This window comes from Mauremys reevesii, linkage group 1 (genome assembly GCF_016161935.1).
Source record: "Mauremys reevesii isolate NIE-2019 linkage group 1, ASM1616193v1, whole genome shotgun sequence".
NCBI classification, from domain to species: Eukaryota; Metazoa; Chordata; order Testudines; family Geoemydidae; genus Mauremys; species Mauremys reevesii.
This window is the reverse complement of record NC_052623.1, coordinates 138,265,510-138,287,041: the sequence shown is the minus strand read 5'-3', so window position 1 is coordinate 138,287,041 and position 21,532 is coordinate 138,265,510. Positions and strand designations below refer to the sequence as shown.

The following is a 21,532-nucleotide window of genomic DNA, read 5'->3' as shown; positions in this document are numbered from 1 at the left end:
GTCCACAGACAGCATCTTGCACTTTTTGGACATGTTGCGAGAATGCCACCAGATGTTCTGGAAAATGCCATTCTCTTGGTGGCTTGTAATAGCTGGGATAAACTTCCACCAACCGAGGGGTGGAAGCAGCCCAGACAAAGACTTCATATTATATGGGTGTATCTGTTCCAATGTTGGACTCTCAGCCCGTCAAGCCCTTGCAGCTGCACAGGAACGGACCAAATGGTGAAGGATTGTTATGGCCAACCGTTTGACTATGCGTTCAAGCAGCAGGAGAAAAAGTAGCATGAAATCAGGAAGAAAGATTATAAAAGGGAGAAATAAGTTAAATTTTAAAAATTAAATATTTTATAATTAAATACTCTTTATTATAAAGAGTAGACAACTATTTTATCCTTAAAAGAGCAGCAGAGAGATGGCATAAGAACATAAGAATGGCCATATTGAATCAGACCAAAGATCCATCTAGCCCAGTATCCTGTCTTCTGACAGTGGCCAATGCCAGGTGCCCCAGAGGGAATGAACAGAACAGATAATCATCAAGTGATCCATCCGGTCACCTATTCCTGGCATTTGGCAAACAGAATCTAGGGACACCATCCCTGTCCATCCTGGCTAGTACCATGACAGCACAAGTATTTTCATTTTGGCAGGTGGGCTTAATTGAAAGGTAAATAAATGACAGTTTATTTTTGGTCTAGAAACATTTACACTCCTAACGAAGGCTACAGTCCCACAAGCCAATCCATGCAGGTGGGCATTTGCACCTGTGTGAAACCCTCTTGCGTCTGGCAGGGCTTCATGCAGACAAAGTTACACATGGATCAGCTTGCAGGATTGGGGCCAAAATATGCATTTTCCTTGAGAGAAAAGACCATGTAACAAAAAAGGTTTGTCTACCACGGATTCCACTGTTGTGAAACAGAGCCTATTGTTTTCAGTGCCAGATAGCCACAGAGAAACGTATGTGAGGCAAGTGCTATGTAACGCTCGCTTAAAACAAAACACACACCTTAAGTGTGTCCAAAACACCTCGGTTCTTAAATGTCTGATAAAGTCTTTTCCGGAGTTCGTCTTGGGACAACGCTTGAAATTCAGAAGAAGCCATCCTGAGCGAAAATGTTACAAAACACCATTACTCATCTTCCCACCAGACACGCCCGCCCAGCGCTAGTGAACGGGTGGGGCTCAGCAGGCCCTGCCACACTGCACCAGTTACACCTCCGCGGCACCCGGGGGTGGGGGATGCGGCTCCTCACAGAAATATCAGCTGGGGGAGGGGGGGGAGGTCGCTGCCGCGGGCCTGGGCAATCGCCGCGGTTTCACCGCGTGTCCCGTGTTTCGCTAAAGCCCCAGCTCCCGGAGTCAGGGGAACTAGCAGCCCGGCCGGAATGAGCCTAGGAACCGCTAACGGCTACGTGGGGCCCGGCTCCTAGTGGGGGCGATGCCCGGAGGGGCGGGCTCATGCTGACACCGCGGAGATGTTGCCGCCGAGAGCCCCCGCGCCGGGCAGGGCCGCCCCCGGTGATTTCGGGGCCCCGCAGCCGAAACTCGGCCCCGCCAGGGGGCGCCCCAGTGAGGGAGGGGCTGGGGCTGGCGGCCCGGAGTGCGCGCGACTGCGCAGGTCACCTCGCTGAGCCGGGGCGCCAGCAACGGCAGCTGCCTCCGACCTGGGCTAATCGCCGCTTTGCGGCTCAGTCCGGCCCGGCCGTTACCAACCGCCGCTGCTGCCCCCGCCCCCTTGACGGAACCCTCGCGAGAACCGACTGTGCTCGATCGCTCTCGCGATAGCTGAGAGCGCCTGGGCGTTCCCCTTCAGAGTGCGGTGACCAGTGGTGACGCCATCAGGCTGCGCCGGATCTTTGGGGACTCCGCGGGGACAGCCGGGTGCAGCGGCGTCTGGACAAGCGGGTGAGCGGCCGGGCGGACTGAGGCCTGATCTGCGCCCCTCCCCCTGCCAGGAGCGGCGGTGGAAGTGTCACAGCCCCGCCCCCCCCCGCGCGGGAGGGGGCAGCGGCTGGCTGCTGCACTGAGCCTCCCTCGCCCGTGTCTGTCACCGGCCGCGCATTAACCCCACGCGAGGCAGGGGAGGGGACACGGAAGTGGCGGGTTAGAGCGATCCGCCTGTCCCGCCCGGTCCCGCTAACGCCCCACCTCCCTCCGAAGCCCCCTCTCTCTGCCTCCGTTCCCCGGGGGGGGGGGGGTGTCAGCTGCTCGGTAATCCTCCCCTCCGTCCCGGGAGCGTGAGTCTTTCCTGCAGCTTTCGCGGAGAGCGGAGCCTTCAAGGGAACAGGCACACGTGGCTGTAAAACGGTGGAAATTGGCATGGGCGGGGAAGGTAGAGCAGGTAGCAACTTTCACCTCTGAAACTGGCACGATTGCAAACAGACCCTGCCCCTGTTGCTTTGCGCTGTTGCAGGGCTGGCCAACCTGTAGGTCCGGAGCCACTTGCGGCTCTTCAGAAGTTTATATGTGGCTCCTTATATAGGCACCAACTCCGGGGCTGGAGCTACAAGCACCAACTTTCCAATTTGCTGGGAGGAGCTCACTGCTCAACCTCTGGCTCTGCCACAGGCCCTGCCCCCACTCAATCTCTTCCCATCCTCTCCCCTCAGCCTGCCAGGCCCTCACTCCTTCCCAGAGCCTCCTGCACACTAGGAAACTACTTATCAGGAGCAACTGGAGGTGCTCATCTGCAGGGCTGCTGGCAGGTGGGAGGTGCTGGGAGCGGGGAGGGGGCTGTGATGTATCTCTGTGGCAATGTATGTTGATAAATTCTGGCTCCTTCTCAGGCTGGCCACCTCTGCGCCATTGTCTTGTTTATTACCAAACTAGAATTTCACACTTTTGGACAAAAGATAGATTAGGCCCCAATCTTGCAACAACTCGCTCAGTGCTTAACTTTATATACTGTTGGTGGATTGAAGTTAGTGGAACTATTACACTAAAAGCATATCATTAGTCACTGCGGGAGCAGGTCCATATTTACTTTCACTTTTGGTTGTCGTTACTAGCCAACTACACCTTCAGGGTGTGGTATGCTAGCAAAATTTTGTAAAAATTAGATTGCAATGGAATGTTTAAATATATACCAATGTCTTAAATTGGTAAAACTCTTACAAAAACTTGTTTATCTAAACTATTTGACATGGTTTCTTCTTAATATACAATATGATTTTGTATTAGCTGACTCTTTTTTAGGACTTTTCTGAATGCATTTACATTTCATATGTCTGGAAGCATTTGTAAAGCATGTCTCTTCTTTCTTGAAAAGGGCATTATTTTGAAGACAATGTCTGGAAGTTTCTACTTTGTAATAGTTGGTCATCATGACAATCCAGTATTTGAAATGGAATTTCTACCTTCTGGAAAAGTGGAGTCCAAGGTTTGTAGATTTTGATAATACTTTGTATATCTATAGCTGTTTCTATTTGATGAACATTCATTACAAACATGAATTATTAAAGTCTCACCACAACCCTGTGAAGTAACTAGTATTGTTACTGCTTGTACAGAAAACTTTTGGCAGAGCAGGAGGTAGAACCCATAGCTCCTGACTCTTTCTATGCATTTAACATCGGACCATTCTGTCTCTCCAGAACACATACATTTCTGTATCTTCAGAGATTCTGTTTTAAATCAAGTATGTACAGTTCTACTTATAGTTGCTGCTTGATGTATGTTACATGCTAGCCTTGATTTATCTCACCACCTCCATAGTGCAGCTATATGATGTCATTCACTGTTCTAGAGGATAGTGCGGAGGATTAAGTTTAGAGTTTTACTCTAATCTTTTTTTTTACTTTTAAATATTAATATTACAGCACAAAGTTAATACCACTGGCTTTAGTTTCTATTTGAATGATAATCCTGTTTATTTTTTTTAAACTGGGTCAGGTCTGAATAAGGCAGTGTTTCTCAAACTGGGGTCACTGCTTGTGTAGGGAAAGCTCCTGGCGGGCTGGGCCAGTTTGTTAATCTGCCCCATCTGCAGGTCCAGCTGATTGCAGCTCCCCCTGGCCGTGGTTCGCTGCTCCAGGCCAATGGGAGCTGCTGGAAGCAGCGCAGGCCGAGGGACTTACTGGCCACCGCTTTCAGCAGCCCCCCATTGGCCTGCAGCAGCGAACCGCAGCCAGTGGGAGCCGCGATCAGCCGGACCTGCGGATGGGGCAGATAAACAAACTGGCCCGGCCTGCCAGGGGCTTTCCCTGCACAAGCAGCGACCCCAGTTTGAGAAACACTGGAATAAGGTCTCCAAAGTATGTGTTAATTGACCTGATTGAATAGCTTTATAAATAAATACAGGTTAGAAAATGTGTAATATAATGGCTCCAATGAGGATAGAACACACGTACCATGATGATGGGTGCATAAAGGGAAAAAAAGCATAGAGTACAGAGGTGAAATGAAAAAGAGGTTTTAATAATGAGTTTAATTTGTATTATTGAATAGTATCTTCAATATATCCTAAAACAGAGCTTTTTAGATGTATAGTCATGCTGAAATGCATCTGACAATTGAGTAAACTTCATTTTTTGCACTCTAAAATTAAAATGGTTTGAACCAGGCAAGCATAATCTCAGGTCACATTTTAATAATAAGTTATAAACTTATTGAGAATATAATTGCACTAAAGTAGAGAGAACCAATGATATTGGTACCTCTTGGCAGATAGCCTCTGCTTCTGGATAACAACACTTTGCATAGACCAACAAATTCTGCACAGACTTCCAGCCTGTAAAATCTCATTGAGGTAAATGGTTTGCATGGAGTGTATTGTAAATCAGCACAGAATTTGGCTTTGTAAATTCCACGATTTGGTCTGTTACTCAGTAATGACAAGTACGTGTAGTTGTAGATAGGTGGACTGCTGTTAAGTGCAGACCTGCAGATAAGACATTAAGCCAAGGACGCTACTGCCTGTCTCTAGTGGTTGCTAAAGGTTCCATGGCACACTTTCAAAAAACAAGAGATAAGCCCCATATATTGGCCATACTCTGTGTTGTAAAGTAGGGCACTTTCTCCCCTCTGTTTTTTTTTTCCCCTCCTCCCACTAGCTGAGAAGAAAGGAAGGATGATACTCTTTGCTTCCAATGAATCTATTTCCCTTCCAAATTTTACTTTTCCTATAATATGTGAGCAGATCAGAAAATGGAGAAAACCACGAGGAATGGAGCAGACCTGTGGGTGCAAGAGCAGCATATGAGCAGTATTCCCTCAGTATAGGGTATGCTGGAAGGACAGCCACAGTTTCTAAACTCTTGGACACTTAGGGAATGGTCTTCACCAGTGTTTCTTTTCAGTAAACCATTTTTTAATATTCTAGGATGAGAGAACTACTGCTAAGCACATAATTGCATTTACTTACATAGTCACTGCACTGTTAGGGACGAATTCTGCTGTGGCATTAAGTGAATGCCATTCCTATTTATCATAGAGGGAGTTGCACTTATTTACACCTGTAATATTTAATCCTCGGATCTATTGCACAATACTTGCAGTAACATGGACTATATTAAAAACAAAACCCTAGTTGTTCTCTGTTTTCTGATGCCCTAGTGTCTTTCACTTCTGACACCAAAGTATTGGGAATATATCTTATTGTGTTTGTATTTCATTAAATACCATGTTATATCTTGCAAAAGAAAGGTTGAGGGTACAAACTGTAAGAAAATGTACAGCTATTATAGCAGCTGGTAGATTATTCTTATTTAGATTTTACTTGTATGAAATAGCTCATTCTGTTTTCCATATCAGGATGATCATCGTCATCTCAACCAGTTCATAGCTCATGCTGCTCTTGACCTAGTAGACGAGAACATGTGGCTGTCTAACAACATGTACCTGAAGACAGTGGACAAGTTTAATGAATGGTTTGTTTCTGCTTTTGTCACTGCAGGACATATCCTTTCTCTGTATTTATTCACTTTTGCCAGCAAGTGATAAGTTAAATGAAACAATTCTAGAGCAGAACTAATTCTGCTGTTTTTACTGGAAGGTAGGTTAGACGTAGTCCGCAACATCTGGATGAAGTTTGTCAGAGGAAGATCACTTCTAAAAAGATGGGACTAAGTGGGAGGGACAGCAATGGATCTTAATCTGGAGTGGGGATGGAGGATGGGGTGGGCAGAAGAAAGACCCTAAGGGGGATTGCCCTGAGCAGAGGAATAAGTTTTATAAAGATAACACCAGGAAAGGAACAATAGAGAGATCTGTTCCTGCCCATACAGTTTTCTCTAATTCCAACCCCTTTTTGAAACCTGCAAATAAGAGGCTTGGCTATAACTATATATGCCTGTTGGTGGTCTCTACACATCCAGTCAAAAAAGGATAGTTTTTTCAGGTCATTTAGATGTACAGACTTGATTTGGATATCAGAAACCAGGTGTTAATTGCCATGTGTGTTGTAAAAATAGTGATTATATTTGTTTGACAATGTATTCTAATTTGAGGTACATGGAAACATTACTTTATATTTAAAAAAAAATCTCTTCAAAATCTGGATATTCTTTAGAAAATAAAGACTTGAATGAGGGAGTGATACTTTTTGCTCCCAAAAGCATGGGAAGTTTAATTACAGATTGAAATTTAATGCTCCCTACAGTTAATGTGCCTGGAGATCCCTCTTTAAATTGTAGCTTCCAAAGAACACTGTCTTGCATATATAAAATTCAGGTGTAAGCATGTGCTGCATTGAGCTGTGAGTGCTTGCCTCAATCAAATACCATGTCCAATTTTTCATTAGTTTTGCAAATTTAGTGTTGGTGTTAAAACTACTTGGAGGGAGGGAAGAGCAGAGAGGCACTAACAGTTAATCTTAAATTTTTGGAAGGAAAATTGCTTCCTTAATTGTTCCACATATGAGATTTATTATGCTTCATGATGTAAGACAAGAAGATGGAATTAAAAATTTCTTCAGTGATGTCTATGACTTGTATATAAAGGTAAGAATTTATCTTATGATTTTGTGTAAAATTTTAAAGTGTGTTCTACCATACACACTTAAGCAATGTCTACATTAGGGAAACTTTCGAAAATTTCCCACCATTGCCACAGGTGCAGCTGTACTAGAGTTAATCACACTGGAAGCCCTATCTAGACCCAGCCCCTGTAGCCAGGGTAGTTAACACTGTGTCTGTTAGGCTTGATCTTAGCAGGTTTAATTGACACAGCATTATAAGCAGTTCTGGCCATGGGGAGGCCTTCATTTCTGAGTGAAGTTATTATCACTAAGAGCCAAATTTAGGGGTGAGCCTAAAATAGTGTAAATTGCATCTTCTCAACTCCTGTGGGTGAAATTTAGAGATGATACATTAGAGGTTGAAAGTCTAAGGGAGCTTGTGTGGCTGAATACATCCTGTATTAACCCCTTACATGCTGTTGTAATAATCTGTATAAAATATGCCTTGTGAAGTATCATTTTAAAACTAATAACTCACTGGTCAGTAATATGATAAAATGTAAGTACACAATGTGTACTAAGAGTTATGAACATAAGATGAAATTATGACTCTGTGTGTTTACCAGACAAGTCTGGGGAGAGAGTAAATCTGTTCCTCAAAGACAAAGGAAAAGCTGATACCCTCTAACCAGGTTTCATCAAAGCTGATGAGCAGCCACTTGTCAGGTGGCCATTCATTGGCAATTAAGAGGGGCAGGAACAGATCAATCTGCATTTTAGGAAGCAAACCGTAGGGACTCTTTTACCAAAGGGGGACTAGGCTACAAAAGTGAGGGGCAAAAACATCCTCGTGATCTCTCTCACACACTCTTTTTCACTTAAGATGACAAAGGAACCAGCCCTTTGACTTTGGGTGGGGGGGGGGGGTGATCAACTTTCTCATGTCTGAAAACTGGACTCCTCTGAGGCTCCAACCCTGCTCTGCCTCTTCCCTTGAGGCCCCTTCCCCTGCTTGCTCCCCTCAACTCCAGTGTGAACAGCCCCAAGGGACTTGCAAACCCCAGCTTCAACAGGCAACCTGGAAGTGCAGATCAGAAGAGCACTACAGCCAGGCAGCCCCACTGGCAAGCTAGGACATGACTCTCCTGCATGGCAGCCTCCACCTCCCTCTGTGCTGCCTGCCCAGTAGCCCTCTTCCCTGCCCATTCAAGCCCTCCCTGTCCCAGAGCTGCCGGAGAACATAGCCGGGGGAAGCACTGATGGCGGGGCAGCTCGCATTCATTCTATACCTGCTGGCAGCCCCTAACCCCACTCACAGTGGGCCCCCACACTCTGTCCTCTGCTGCAGCCCTGCAAACCAGGCTCCTCAACGTGGCTGCCCAAGGTGCATGTGTGTTGCCCCAGGAGCCACCACATCAGGACCAGACAACAGGCTGTCACTTCCCTCCTACCTGCAGTAACTGGACTTTGTCTCTCATCAGTACATCTGATTACACACTGCCAGATCCCCTTTTTGACTGGACTTTCCAGTCGATAACCAGACACCTGGCTACCCTAGGTGGGGGGGGAGGATCCTGTCTTAAGATTTTAGTGAGCGATATTACTGGGAGCGTGTGGTAAGGATTTTACCTTGAGCCAAGTCTACTCTGTTAAATTTTAGCTACTAGGAAGCATTTTATCTTTATTTCTCTTGTAACCATTTGTGACTTCACTATCTTATATTTCTACTTACTTAATGTATCTCTTTGTAGTTAAGCTTTTTATTTTTAATCAAAACTAATCCAGTGTTTAAACTGAACTGTTTAGGTAACTCCAATGAAAGTAGCAAACAGTTGCATATTGACCCCCTTACAGGGGCAACAAGCCTCTAATATCTGAACTGTCCAGAAGAGGGCTGGACAGTTCAGAACACACATTGTGGGGGAAAATTCAGGACTGGGTGTGTGTTGGGGGTTGCCCTGCAGGTAGTAACTGAGGCTGCTGGCAGCCAGTGTGTGACTGGAGTGTTGCTGGCAGGCTGCTGGGGTTAGAGTTGCAGGACTAAGGCTGTGGCTCTACAGACACTCAGGATGCGACCTGCCTGCTGTTTGTGAGCAGCCCAGCTTGGTAGCTACAATAGAAAGCATTGTGAGGCACCTACAGTTGCGGGGCAGATGTTGACAGCTCCTCACTGGGCTGGATTGCACCCTGGTTTGTCTAAACTCTTATAATATACACATGGAGGTGGGAGGCATCAGATGTAAATTACAGCGTCTTAGATTTGCCTCTCAGCTTGGTCAAATTAATATTAAGGTATGAAGAAAAAAACTAATATTTGGGGTCTGATAACTGTCTTTATTTAAACAAATACCATGTCTTATTAAAATGGTTCCAGCAGCTGCAATAGTACACAGAGGAAGAAAGTCAGCTAAGCCTCAGAGCAATGCTCAATCACTATCACTATGGATTTCTGCTTAAAAACTGGTGCTAAGGTTCAAGGTAGAGCTTTTAGTAATTTGTTCTCTAAGAGCTGAAGAATACTAATTATTTCTCTGTTTCTTTGTAGTTCAAAACAGTCTGTTTATTGATGATTCTCTCTCCTTTTTCCTCAGTTTGCAATGAATCCATTCTATGAACCCAATTCTCCTGTTCGATCGAGTGCATTTGACAGAAAAGTGCAATTTCTTGGAAAAAAACATCTTTTAAGCTGAATACTTTAATAGACATTGTATCTTCATGAATATCTGAACTGTAATTAACTTAAACAACCTGGCATGTTTTCAGCATGTTTGACATCTTTTTGAAGACTTAAGATAAATTAGATGCCCCATAATTTTTTTCCAGTGACAACTAAAAACCAATTCAGCTTTTGGGGTTATGAGAAATACTATACAAATCCTTCCAGTTGCCATGTGTTAGTGTTAAACAGTGGTAGCAAATCAGTTGCTGTATTCCAAAGTTAGAGGTGTCAGTGTATCATGGTTGCCTTATCAATGCAGAGATGAAAAGCGGATCTCTTCTGTTTATGGAGCCTGTTGGAAAGAAATCAGATCTAAATGCAAAAAAGCTTGTGTGTATGGGGGAGAGGGGGGTATATTTCACAATTATGACTTAGGACAAAGAAGAGGGAAGTTCTTAATTGTTAGGTCTAAAGGGAGAAATACGTTAACTTAGTAAGATTAAAGCTTGCTATGTTTGTCACAGTCCTTAAATAAGAAACTCTTGCACGGCACAATACCAGACTAATTCCCCCCTCTCCCTGTCATGTGAGCTCACAGAGATGCATCCCAGAATGCAGTGGTTAAAGAAACATCTGGGGCTAGCAATTAAGACCTTGCAATACTATTTTCCAATAAGTCAGCAACTCTCAGCTTTTTTTTTAATAAGATCAAAACTGCTGAACAATGTACTGCATGGTTGATGCAAAAAACCTATACCTGCACATTGTGAAGGAATAAACAAAATATATAAAAAGATTTACAGACATTCGTCACTAACTTAAGCTATTTCTTTTCAAGACAGCACTTAATCCTATACTTAAGTTCTACTGAAGTAAATAGAATTTGAGTGTTGAAGCACCCTCCTGAATAGGGAACTTTGAACTATTTTTTAAGGTTGTCTAGGGTGCAAGGCAGAGTTTGGACCATTCTGTTTACTGTTCTGCACTACAAAATAGAGTAACTTTTGAAAACAGGTATCTTTATACTGTCATTCCAAAATATTGAATAATTTTAAAATGAATAGCATAATATGGAAAGCAGATACATAGCTAAATAATGCTAAGATACTTTGGTTCAGTTTACAGTACATGTCCATTATTTTGCATATTATATAAACTGATTTCTCTTAGCATTAGCTTATTAAATATGTGAAAGACCTCATAAGTGACTGAAGACCTGGTTGTTTCAGAAACATTTTGCATTGTCCATTTAAATTGGTTATTTAAATTGTTTTAGCTGTATATTTATCCAATCCTCATTTTTAAGAACTATGCTTATTTCTAAAATGTCCCAGGAACAATGGAAGATATCAAGAGGTCCTGCTGTTTCTTTCAAATAAAATTTGACATTGCATGGTGTGAACACTTCAACTGCACATATATGACAAATGAGTTGAAAGGAGACCATTTTGTGATGTGGTAAAAGATTATTTTTTTCCCCCTTAAGGACATCCTTGCTCCATTGTTACTTATAGAGTTGTATAATAAAGCTCTGTGTTTTTGCCAGGTTGCTGTATCATAGTAGATGTAAAAGGTAAAATCTGAAACCAACAGGTAGAGATTCTGAAGACAATTTAATCTTTAAACTTTTGAAAAAAGTCAGTATAAGTGGAAAATCAGTCTTGTTTTGATATTGGGAGACTGATTTCTCATTTGGAATATATTTGGAAAACTGTCTTCTCATTATAGGCTGCACCTACTATTAGCACATCTTAGTTATAAAGTAATGTTAAATAGTTGGTTTGTTGAACCTATTCTTTTCACTCCAGTCTAAAGTTCCAATGGCAATTATTTCATTCTAACTTATGTACATAGCAGATGGGGAACTGTTTTAGAAGTGATCAACTGTATGAGCTGATTTAATTTCAATTTTAAATTCAGTAGCATTTAGTGTACAGCTACAGTAGGGCTAGTTTGTATATTTGTTTGATTTAAAATTCCCCATTCCTTTGTTAAAAAATAAAATACCCCCACATTGTTTGAATGGGGGGCTTTAGAGGTCTAAGGAGTTCCTTTGTTTGCTGAGAATTCATGTGTGAGACTATAGGGCTTTTCTTGTGGTATATGGTAGAACCTCAAAGATACAAACACCAGATTTACAGACTCACCAGGCTCCTGGAGGCCATGTGAAACCAGAAGTAACCAATCAGGCAGCAGCTGAGTAAAAAAAAGTAAATACTCTATTATGCCTATATTGCATCTTCAGGATGGGACATCTGGGCTGCCTGTCCCCACCCCTACATGCTTGAGTCAGTGGAACAGCAGTGGGGGTCTGCATTGCTTTCACTGCTGCCCCTGCCAGGAAGGGGACACCTTTTAACCCCTTGATCCTCCTCTCTCCCCCCCACACACCTCCATCTGCTGGCAAGAGGACAAGCTTGCACCAGGTTGAGTAAGGAGCTCAGCTGCTGCTGCTGAAACTTGGCCTGGAGTGTAAGCTGCTGAATCAGAGTTGTGAACATTTCAGAGTTACAGACAAACCTCCATTCCCACAGTGTCTGTAACTCTGAAGTTCCACTGTAGTTAAAGATTTGTTACTTTGTTAAACACACAAACCCTTCCTTTTAGTGCAGGGGCTCTCAAACTGGGAGTTAGGACCCCTCAAAGGGTCACAAGGTTATTACATGGGAGGGGCACAAGTTGTCAGCCTCCACCCCAAACCCTGCTTTGCCTCCAGCATTTATAATGGTGTTATAAATTAAAAACACCTTTTAATATATTTAAGGGAGGGTCACACAGAGGCTTGCAATGTGAAAGGAGTCACCAGTACAAAAGTTTGAGAACCACTGTTTTAGTACATTAACATACTTACTGAGTACATCCTTGAATATTAAAAGTGCAAAGTCAGCATGTATCACACTAGGTGCTCATGGGCTTAAGACTGGATGGAGTCCATTGAATAATAGTGTCTGTTGTGGTCACATGTCCTGTACCACTTCATGCTTCCACTCAAAGGCATGAAAGGTAGAGTGCCTGCCTTCCTCCTCCACTTTTCTGACGATCCGTGGCAGTGAAGTGGAACCCAGAGGCAACGGACCTGCTAGTGTTTGCTAATCTTTGTTTTTTCAATGATCTGTTTGAAGATAGTCTAATTTGACTAGGTTTTAATGACAGTCAGAAACTAAATTAGTTCAACTCCCTTGTACCTCAGGATCACATATCTTGCACCAAACACCATGCCTCATGGCAGACTAGGCTGTCCAGATTCAGATCCTGTCCATCCTGCTCACAAATGGCCACAGACACTGCCTGAGGGAAAGCCCCTTCCCAAACAGATGATTGGTCATTCCTTTTCCTCTAGAATACAGGATTCTAGAAACACGTATCTCAAACTGCATCAATTAGCAGAGTCTGAGGATTGGTCTGTTCCTGAGGAAGCAGTAACTGCCAAACTGGAGCCAAAAAAAGTCATCCTTTGCTAGAGCTTCTCAAGCAGACAATCCACACCACTCTGACAAGAGGAAAGGTATAAAAAAGGATAGTGAAAACACCAACAGCAGTAACCTTGTCATTGACCCTGGTACTGATAGACCTGGAGCTTGTGCCCCCAACTCTGAAATTCAGCACATTGAGGCTAGGCCAGATGGAGCAGAAGTGCAGCTCTAAAAATCACTTGGGCTTCTCACAAGGAGGGTCCAAAATAAGTCCTCCACAAAAACCTACAAGCCGCCTACTGCTTCAAGGGCATGCTATGCCAGTGGTCAAGCTTGCATAAGGAAGGAATGGCCAGTGCCAACATTGCTATCTGCCTTACAAGCAGCAGTGTAGAGGATTGAACCCATCACTGTCCTGAGATACATACTGATGTCCCACCTAATACCTCATCCACATTAAGACCATTGTCAGCACCAGTTCCCTTTGCGCAGAGGTCACACGGTGCTACATCACTATTTGACAAAATACTCCTACTCACCTTCAGTGAGTTATTTGTTCTTGCCAGCATTGATCAGGGACCCATTTCCCCTGCAATTGGGAGGGAATCCTTTTTCAGAGCTTCATCACAAGCAAAACATGAGTGGAAGCAGGCTAGCTAACCTCAACCCAATCAGTGCCCATACATGTAGTCTCTACCATTGCCAGCATTGTACCTTCATGTTTCTCAAAGCAATTTCCCCTCTCACCCATCACAAAAGAGGTAATAACATAGGGCTTGAAGGAACATTCTGGGTCAGAGTCCAGTCCCCTGCTGTTATACGCAACCCTATCATATAATCCCATTTATAAATGTATTAAGATAAATATTAAAACTAGTGAGGTTATTTTCCCCTGCTACTTCTATTGAATGGCTGTTCCAAAACCTCACTCCTCTTCTGATTAGCAACCTTCTAACTTTTTCAGCCTAAATCTCACTCATTGTTTGCAGTTTTAGTCAGACCTCCCATGCTAGAAGCAGGTAGCAGTCTCAGAACAGGCCAAAGTGGCACCAGAGGAGCCTGGCAATCCCTTTCCCCACCGAGAGAGTCATCTTTGCCAGATGAGGCAGCAATAGCAACCCCAACACTGTCATAAGACTGTTGCATTCCAAGACCTTTTAACCCTAGGACATCAACCTGATATCCAGGAAAAGTCCCATAAGTCACTCCAACTCTCTCTCTGAGATAACTTTCCAGCCTAAGTAGAGCCACTTACATGGTAACATTTCTTCTGCATCACTGCCCCAGAAAGTTAAGAAAAGGCATATATTTAATAGTAAGAAATTTAAAAGGTACAATTCTTTTTAGGAAGTGACTTACTGACATCATGAGGTTCTATTTTACTGTATTGAACTAACATCTATGACAAGTGGGTTCAGGTTTTTAGTATATATGATTTTGTAACTGCCAGCACTGGAAGTTTATTCTGGGATTTGGCTCAGCACTGGTGCTAGCAGGATTCATTAGCTCTACAAGGATAACAGGAGTAAAAACTTATTTGTTGCTTATTTAAGCAGATGAAGCCCTGCTTCTGCGCAAGGAGCAGCTCTGTGAACTGAGGGGCTGCTTCAGTTGCATGCAAGTCAGTTTTCAGCCATACATCAAGTTCCTAGCATGACGTGTGTCATTAGCTCTATGGTGCAAATGCAGCTTTAAGTAACCTGTTGGCAAAATTCAGCAAGGCTTTAGAAGAGCAGATGAAGGGAAAACACACAGACATTAAGTATGCAGGAGGTTTATTTCCTACCTTAAAATCTACAGTAGGTCTAGTGACATTAGGTACTTAATAGCAGAAAATCTAAAGGTTTATATAGAATTTTTTTTAAAAAAATCAGATGAAGTACCACTCAGATCAAAAGGAATGTAATGAGACTGAAGTTCTTTAATATTTAGCATTATGTTATGAAATGGGTTTTAGTGAACCAAAAATGGAATGCTAATTTCATAAAAATATACATACATACAAAATTTGTTCCTTGCATTGAATTACAGAAAAAAACCCAAAAGTAGTGCTTCTAGAACTTTCAAGTTTCTCTGAATTACATTTAACGTATTTATCATTTGATTTGTTAGCTTTGCAAATTACACGTTTATATTAAATGAACATTTTTAGCTGACATCTTTCTAAACAGAAGATGCCACTAATTCAGAAACAAGTCACTCAACGAATGGAAGCCTCCCCCACTCCCCAGTAAAGCAGCAGAATGTTACATTTTAATAATATTAGAGTGGAACCCACTTATATTTGAGCTATTACTCCTTTTCTTATTTTTAGAGTAAGTTTGTCAGAACTTTATTGGCAAAAAAAATCTAACAGTCAACAGCAAGATGAACTGGGTTTGGGCTTCCGGTGAAGATTTATTGTATCTGTCTGAATCAAGTGATCTGCTCTATCTTCAGTTGCAAGAACTCTTCGAACAGCTTCCTCAAAGGCTGCTGCAACATTAGTGGCATCTTTTGCACTAGTCTCAAAATAGGGATGGTTGCCGTTGTTCCTGCACCAGGCCTGGGCTTCTTCTGTAGACACTTGCCTTTCATTTATGTCAACTTTGTTACCCAATATCACAAAAGGAAAACTTTCAGGCTCTTTCACATCTGCATAGTAAATGAATTCTTTTTTCCAGTTACCCAAGTTTTGGAAGCTTTGAGAGTCATCTACACTGAAAGTTAGAAGGCAACAGTCAGAACCTCTATAGAAAGGAGTCCGTAAGCTCCTGAACCGTTCTTGACCTGCCGTGTCCCATATCTGCATTGTAACAAAGTGTCCATCCACTTCCAAATCTTTATTTAAGAACTCCACGCCTATTGTGTGGAACAATTGTGTATCAAACTTGTTAGTGACATATCTGTTCATAAGTGAACTCTTCCCGACTCCACCGTCACCTAAGAGTATTACTTTAAGTAGAGATGATTTTGTTGCCATTGTTATGGAAATGGATCCTCCTGATTTCTGAGTCCTGTAACATAAGAGAGACCCTGTTAAGAACGAACATTTTCCCCTTGTGATAAAGGCAACTTCTTATTTTGTTAAATATTGAATTGTTTACATACTCATGCACTACCCATAAAGTGTTACGCCCAAGTCACTGCTCACTAAACCTTACATGCAAAAAGAAAAGGAACTAATTAAAAATGTTTGTAATTTAAAAAAAAAGTGTCAAAAAGTAGCGCACTTCCCACTGGATAAGAACATCCATACTGGGTCAGACCAAAGGTCCATCTAGCCCAGAATCCTGTCTTCTGACAGCAGCCAATGCCAGGTGCCCCAGAAGGAATGAACGAAACAGATAATCATCAAATGACCCATCCCATCACCCATTCACAGCTTCTGGCAAACACAGGTTAGGGATACCATCCCTGAGCATACTAGCTAATAGCTATTGATGGATCTATCCTCCATGAACTTATCTAGTAGGTTTTTTTTTTAAATCTCAAATGGGTTTGTGACAGATGAGGCAAATTCCTGGACAAAAATAAATAAAGGTAAACCTTACTGAATTAAGTTAAAATATTTTAGGAGCTCATTATATTAGAAATGCAAATGTGTGTTATTGTGGGACTGTATGTAACCTGTCTAGGAGACATGACTAATGTAAACCTTGGGAAGTGTTATGAATTTCAACAGACTCTTGTAAACAAAGAGCTAAGAATAAACTGTTGAACAGCTTCCTTAGGAAATATTTGGAAAGGAGGGAAATGCAAATGCCCACCCACCTTTGGACTTGATCTTTATAGGAGGCTTGCCCTAGGGAGGGGAACTTTGTCTGCAAATTACCTATTCCCAGAATCAAAAGGGCCAAACAGCATAAAGAAGTAACTCAGATTCATGGTGGTCTTGTTCTGAGCAAACGGAGTTATGAACTTGAACACATGTGGGGCTTGAAGGACTGTTCACCTGCCTGAGCCCTTGTTGGAGTTAGGGTGATCTCCAGTAAGCTTATTAGCACGTTTAGGTTCTTTTATTATTTTGATATGTTTTCTCTGTAATGCTTTTACTTTCAGAATAAATGGGCATGGGCTTGCCACAGGTAACTTAACTGTGACAACTGCACGGTTTACCATCTCTGAGGAGAAAAAAAGGCAGGCCTACTTACACTTTCTGCCTGTCATAAGTAGTTAGTTAAGGGTTAAGGTCTACCTGTAAAGGGTTAACACAGACCTGGTGAAACACCTGACCAAAGGACCAATCAGGGAAGAGAATTTGAAAATCCCAGAGAGCGGGAACTTGGGTCTCTGTGTTCTTTGTTCTGAGTTCTTAGCCGTCTGGACCTACACCAGACCAGACGCTTAACCAAGTCTGCTCATCTTTCTGAACTAATTTCTCCTATTCAAGCTAGTGAGTATTAGAAGAACTGGGTAATTGCATATAAGAATCCTGTGTCTGCAATTCTGTGTGTTTGCATTGATTATTCGTAATTTTGCCTGTATTGTTTGTACTGAGGAAAAGGGAGAAATTTCTCCAGGGATTAATAAGATTAGACCCTATGAAAGTCTATCTTGGATTCATAGAGATTGTGTATTTTTCTCTTCTTTCTTTTATTCTTTTAATAAACTCTTTTAAGTTCAGGACTTGGTTAAGTTCCTTACCTGTGGATTCAGGGGAAGGAAGCTAGGCGCCACTCTGTGGAGACAAGGGTTGTCTCCAAGCAGAGAGAGCAGGAGAGGGAGGGGGAAGTGGGCTGCTTCCTGTGTGTAGAGATTCAAGGGATTTGAATCTGGGTTCCCAGGGAAGCTTGGGGGACAGGCCGTGCGTCAGACACGTTAACCTGACTGGTGGCAGCGAGAAGGAATCCTACCCTAAGGGTTAGGTGGGGAGAATACCTGGTCCTCTCTTTGAACCCCCAAGCTCAAAGTGGGGGTGAGATCCCATGACATGGTGGCAGCAGAGTTTCGAACCCATTGTTAGAAGGAGTTTTTTCAGCTGGGCTACACTGAAGGAAGCTATTCTCTTCTTCTAGAGCAGGAAAGCAACCTGAGAGAAGAGTTGAGTTTACTAGTCTTCTGTTTCTAAGTGGTATTGTTAGAAGCAGTTTCAGCAGTTGGGCTGGAGGGAATTGAGTTTCCAGCAGGCTTTGTTAGAAGCAGTTTTTCTTTTGGGTTGCTTGGACAGGCAGCTTGAGGAAAGCAGTTTTCTTTCGGGTGGCATAGAAAAGCACCTTGGAGGAAAAGAAAGTGTGTGCATTCCTTAGGTGGGGGGAAGTGCCCTCACAGGTTTGCTGGGGAGATAAGGAATCTCAAGACAGAGGTTTTTAGCTCTGGTTGCAAGGAGGTGTGTCCCTCCTTTGTGTGATCAGGATTCCTTGGGTGGGGGGAGTGCTCCTCCGAGCTCATCCCATCCAACAGGGAAAACTGGTTTGGCGAGGAGAGATAGCTCCTGAATCCTGTGTCTGCAATTCTATCAGTTTTTTTTTTTCCTGTGACTTTTGAAATGCAGAAGCCAGGAAGCCAGTGAGATTTTCACTAGTCTTTTCTCGCAGAGAGACAGAGAGTTTTTTAGATTTTCCCTGTTGCTCAGTACAGAACAATAGAGAGTTGCAACACACAATTTGCTATACACAGGATTAATTACCCTTTCTTTACTCAAGTTATCATAAACAGGGAGGGGTGTGGCCAGCACCCCAAGGCACAGATATGACGGAAACAAGTGACCAACTAGAGCTTGCTCGATTGCAAATAAAAATCCTGGAAGCCAAAGAGAGAGAACACAAGATGGCCATGGCAGCCATGGAGGCAGACCAGAAAGCCAGAGAGGCAGACCACATCAGACAAATGGAATTAAGAGAGAAAGATCTGGAAATCCAGAGGCAGGCTCTGGAAGTAGAACAGGCTAAGCAGCATAATCCACCACCCCATCCACCTACTGATCAAATTTTTCGGAAAAAATTTCCCGCCTACAAGGCAGGGGATGATGTTGAGGCCTTTTTAGAAAACTTTGAGAGGGCCTGTATTGGATACCATCTTCCTAAAGACCAATACATGATGGAGCTGAGGTCACAGCTCAGCGGACAATTATCCCTTGTGGCAGCTGAAATGCCTAGAGACCAGATGGACGACTTTCCACTGTTCCTAACCAAGGCCAGACTCAGAATGGGCATCACCCCTGATCACGCCCACAGCGTTTCAGAGCCCAGAAATGGAAACCAGAGATGTCATTTCCAGAGCACGCTGCTTACCTGGAAAACACTATTTCTCATGGATATCAGGATCCAAGGTTAAGGAGCTAGACGACCTACACCTCCTGATGATGATGGAGCAGTTCCTAGATGGTGTTCCTGAGAACATTAGACGCTACATCCAAGATGGTAAACCAAAACTCTCACTGAGGCAGGAGAGATTGGAGCCAGATGGATGGCATCGGTAGACAACACAAAAGCTACTGCCAAAGGGAGCGAATCACACAAGGTACCCACCGAGACTAAACCTTACCATCGAGGCCAATCAAGCCCACACCTACAACCCAAGCACAGTCACACCCTACCTCTTCTTCTACCTCACCAGTTTCCAGTAAACCAACACAACCCCGTGACCCATCAAGTGGGCGATGTTTTGATGCAATGAACTGGGGCATATCAGAGCCAAATGCCCAAAGAACCTGAACCGGTCCAACTCCTTGCACCTGCACACCAAGGAAACCCGAATTAGATATCTCTCAAATACCCGTATGCTTTAGGGAAACTTTGAGAGTGGACGGAAAGGAAGTTATCGCATGGAGAGACACTGCAGCACATGTGTCAGCTATCCACCAACCTTCGTGGACCCCAAATTCATCAACCCGAAAACCAAAGTGACAGTTCGCCTTCATGTCAAAACCTGTAACATTACCTACAGTGCGCTTACCTGTCCAGTACAAGGGCTGGTCAGGACGTGGACTTTTGCTGTCTATGACAATTATTCTGTCCCCATGATACTGGGCAACCACTTGGCCCATCACGTTGAGCCGCCAGAAACAGAGGGAGTGGTTACACGCAGCCAAGCCAGACGAGCTGCTGCACCCATACCTGTTCCTGAGCCATCCACCAAGACCCCGTCTGTGTTACCAGAGACCCAGACAGATGTGGTGGAACCGGATCCCAGGCCAACACCGACAGCAGCCATAGTTCATCCAGTCCCAGAACCAGAACTGGAAGGGCACCCAGCGCCAGCACCGGCGCCAGCTATTACAACTCCACCGCCAGAGGGCGACAACGGGCCTGAACTGGAAAAACCAGCAGACAACCCTACCCTAGAGGCTCAGCCGGAGCCTGAAATAACACCTCGTGGACCAGCGGAGAGCGGTTCACAGTCAACAGAAACAATCTCATCACCTACATCACTTCCAGAGGAACTGGTGTCTCCCGCCTCAAGGGAACAGTTCCAGACAGAGCAGGAAGCCGATGACAGCCTCAAGAAAGCATGGGCGGCGGCACGCAGCAACCCACCGCCTCTCAGCTCCACTAACCGATCCCGGATCTTAGTGGACCAAGGACTTTTATACAAGGAAAGTCTTTATGGTGGACACCAGGAGGGCTGGCATCCTCAAAAACGGTTGCTAGTTCCGACGAAGTACCGGGAAAAGCTCTTAAGCTTAGCCCATGATCATCCCAGTGGCCATGCTGGGGTGAACCGAAGCAAAGACAGGTTGGGAAGGTCCTTCGACTGGGAGGATGGGCAATGACGTTGCCATGTATGTCCGTTCTTGTGAGGTATGCCAAAAGGTAGTTAAACCTCAAGACGAGGTCTAGGCCCCTCTACATCCAATTCCCATAATTGAGTTCCCATTTCAGCGAGTAGCTGTGGATATTATGGGTCATTTCCCAAAAAAGGACCCACAGAGGAAAGCAGCACATACTGACCTTTGTGGACTTTGCGACCAGATGGCCGGAAGCAGTAGCTCTAGGCAACACCAGGGCTCAAACTGTGTGCCAGGCCTTAACTGACATTTTTACCAGGGTGGGTTGGCCCTCTGAAATTCTTACAGATTCGGGAACAAATTTCCTATCAGGGACCATGAAAGACCTGTGGGAAACTCATGGGTGCATCATTTGGTTGCCACCCGCATCACAACCAAACTAATGGCCTAGTGGAAAGGTTTAATGGAACATTGGGGCCATGATCCGCAAATTGGCCAATGAACACTCCAATAATTGGGATCTAGTGTTACAACAGTTGCTGTTTGCCTACAGGGCTGTTCCACATCCCAGTTTAGGATTCTCACCATTCGAGCTGGTATATGGCCATGAGGTTAAGGGGCCATTACAGCTGGTAAAGCAGCAATGGGAGGGGTTTACACCTCCTCCAGGGACTAACATTCTGGACTTTGTAAGCAACCTTCAAAACACCCTCCGAGACTCTTGGGCCCTTGCTCGAGAGAACTTAAGAGATGCTCAAGCGAGCAAAAGGTCTGGTATGATCGACATGCCAAGGAGCGGTCCTTCAAGGTAGGAGACCAGGTCATGGTCTTGAAGGCGCAACAGGCCCATAAGATGGAAGCGTCCTGGGAAGGACCATACATGGTCCAGGAGCGCCTGGGAGCTGTTAACT

The 21,532-nt window shown here is 44.0% G+C and overlaps 3 protein-coding genes across 17 annotated transcripts in view; 1 reads left to right on the top strand and 2 right to left on the bottom strand.

Moving 5' to 3' along the window:
• OFD1 (OFD1 centriole and centriolar satellite protein) overlaps positions 1-1,785 on the bottom strand; it is a 58,407-nt gene extending 56,622 nt beyond the window's left edge. For 7 of the 9 annotated variants that reach the window (XM_039493771.1, XM_039493808.1, XM_039493800.1 and 4 more), the window contains exons 1-2: positions 1,630-1,785; positions 1,013-1,109 (exon numbers count right to left, since the gene is read on the bottom strand). In XM_039493771.1, coding sequence (XP_039349705.1) covers positions 1,013-1,108 — 96 coding nt within the window. In that variant the 5' untranslated portion in view covers position 1,109; positions 1,630-1,785. Of the gene's footprint in view, positions 1-1,012; positions 1,116-1,219; positions 1,472-1,629 lie in introns of those variants that run through there. The other 2 variants (XM_039493782.1, XM_039493792.1) reach the window with 2 other exon arrangements.
• Positions 1,740-10,863, top strand: TRAPPC2 (trafficking protein particle complex subunit 2). Of its 2 annotated transcripts, none has more exons than XM_039493883.1 (5): positions 1,740-1,911; positions 3,275-3,385; positions 5,758-5,902; positions 6,859-6,944; positions 9,493-10,863. In XM_039493883.1, exons 2-5 carry the CDS (start codon positions 3,293-3,295, stop codon positions 9,589-9,591), a joined length of 423 nt encoding a protein of 140 aa, XP_039349817.1. In that variant the 5' UTR covers positions 1,740-1,911; positions 3,275-3,292; the 3' UTR covers positions 9,592-10,863. The 2 variants fall into 2 exon arrangements, with proteins under 2 accessions (XP_039349817.1, XP_039349827.1); XM_039493893.1 differs by lacking the exon at positions 1,740-1,911 and adding an exon at positions 2,629-2,685.
• Positions 10,864-14,874: 4,011 nt separating this feature from the next.
• The window catches only part of RAB9A (RAB9A, member RAS oncogene family), a 57,202-nt gene continuing 50,544 nt past the window's right edge, over positions 14,875-21,532 (bottom strand). For all 6 annotated transcript variants that reach the window (XM_039548030.1, XM_039548021.1, XM_039548075.1 and 3 more), the window contains one exon: positions 14,875-15,969. In XM_039548030.1, the coding sequence (XP_039403964.1) occupies positions 15,330-15,935 (606 nt within the window). In that variant the 5' untranslated portion in view covers positions 15,936-15,969 and the 3' untranslated portion in view covers positions 14,875-15,329. The remainder of the gene's footprint in view (positions 15,970-21,532) is intronic.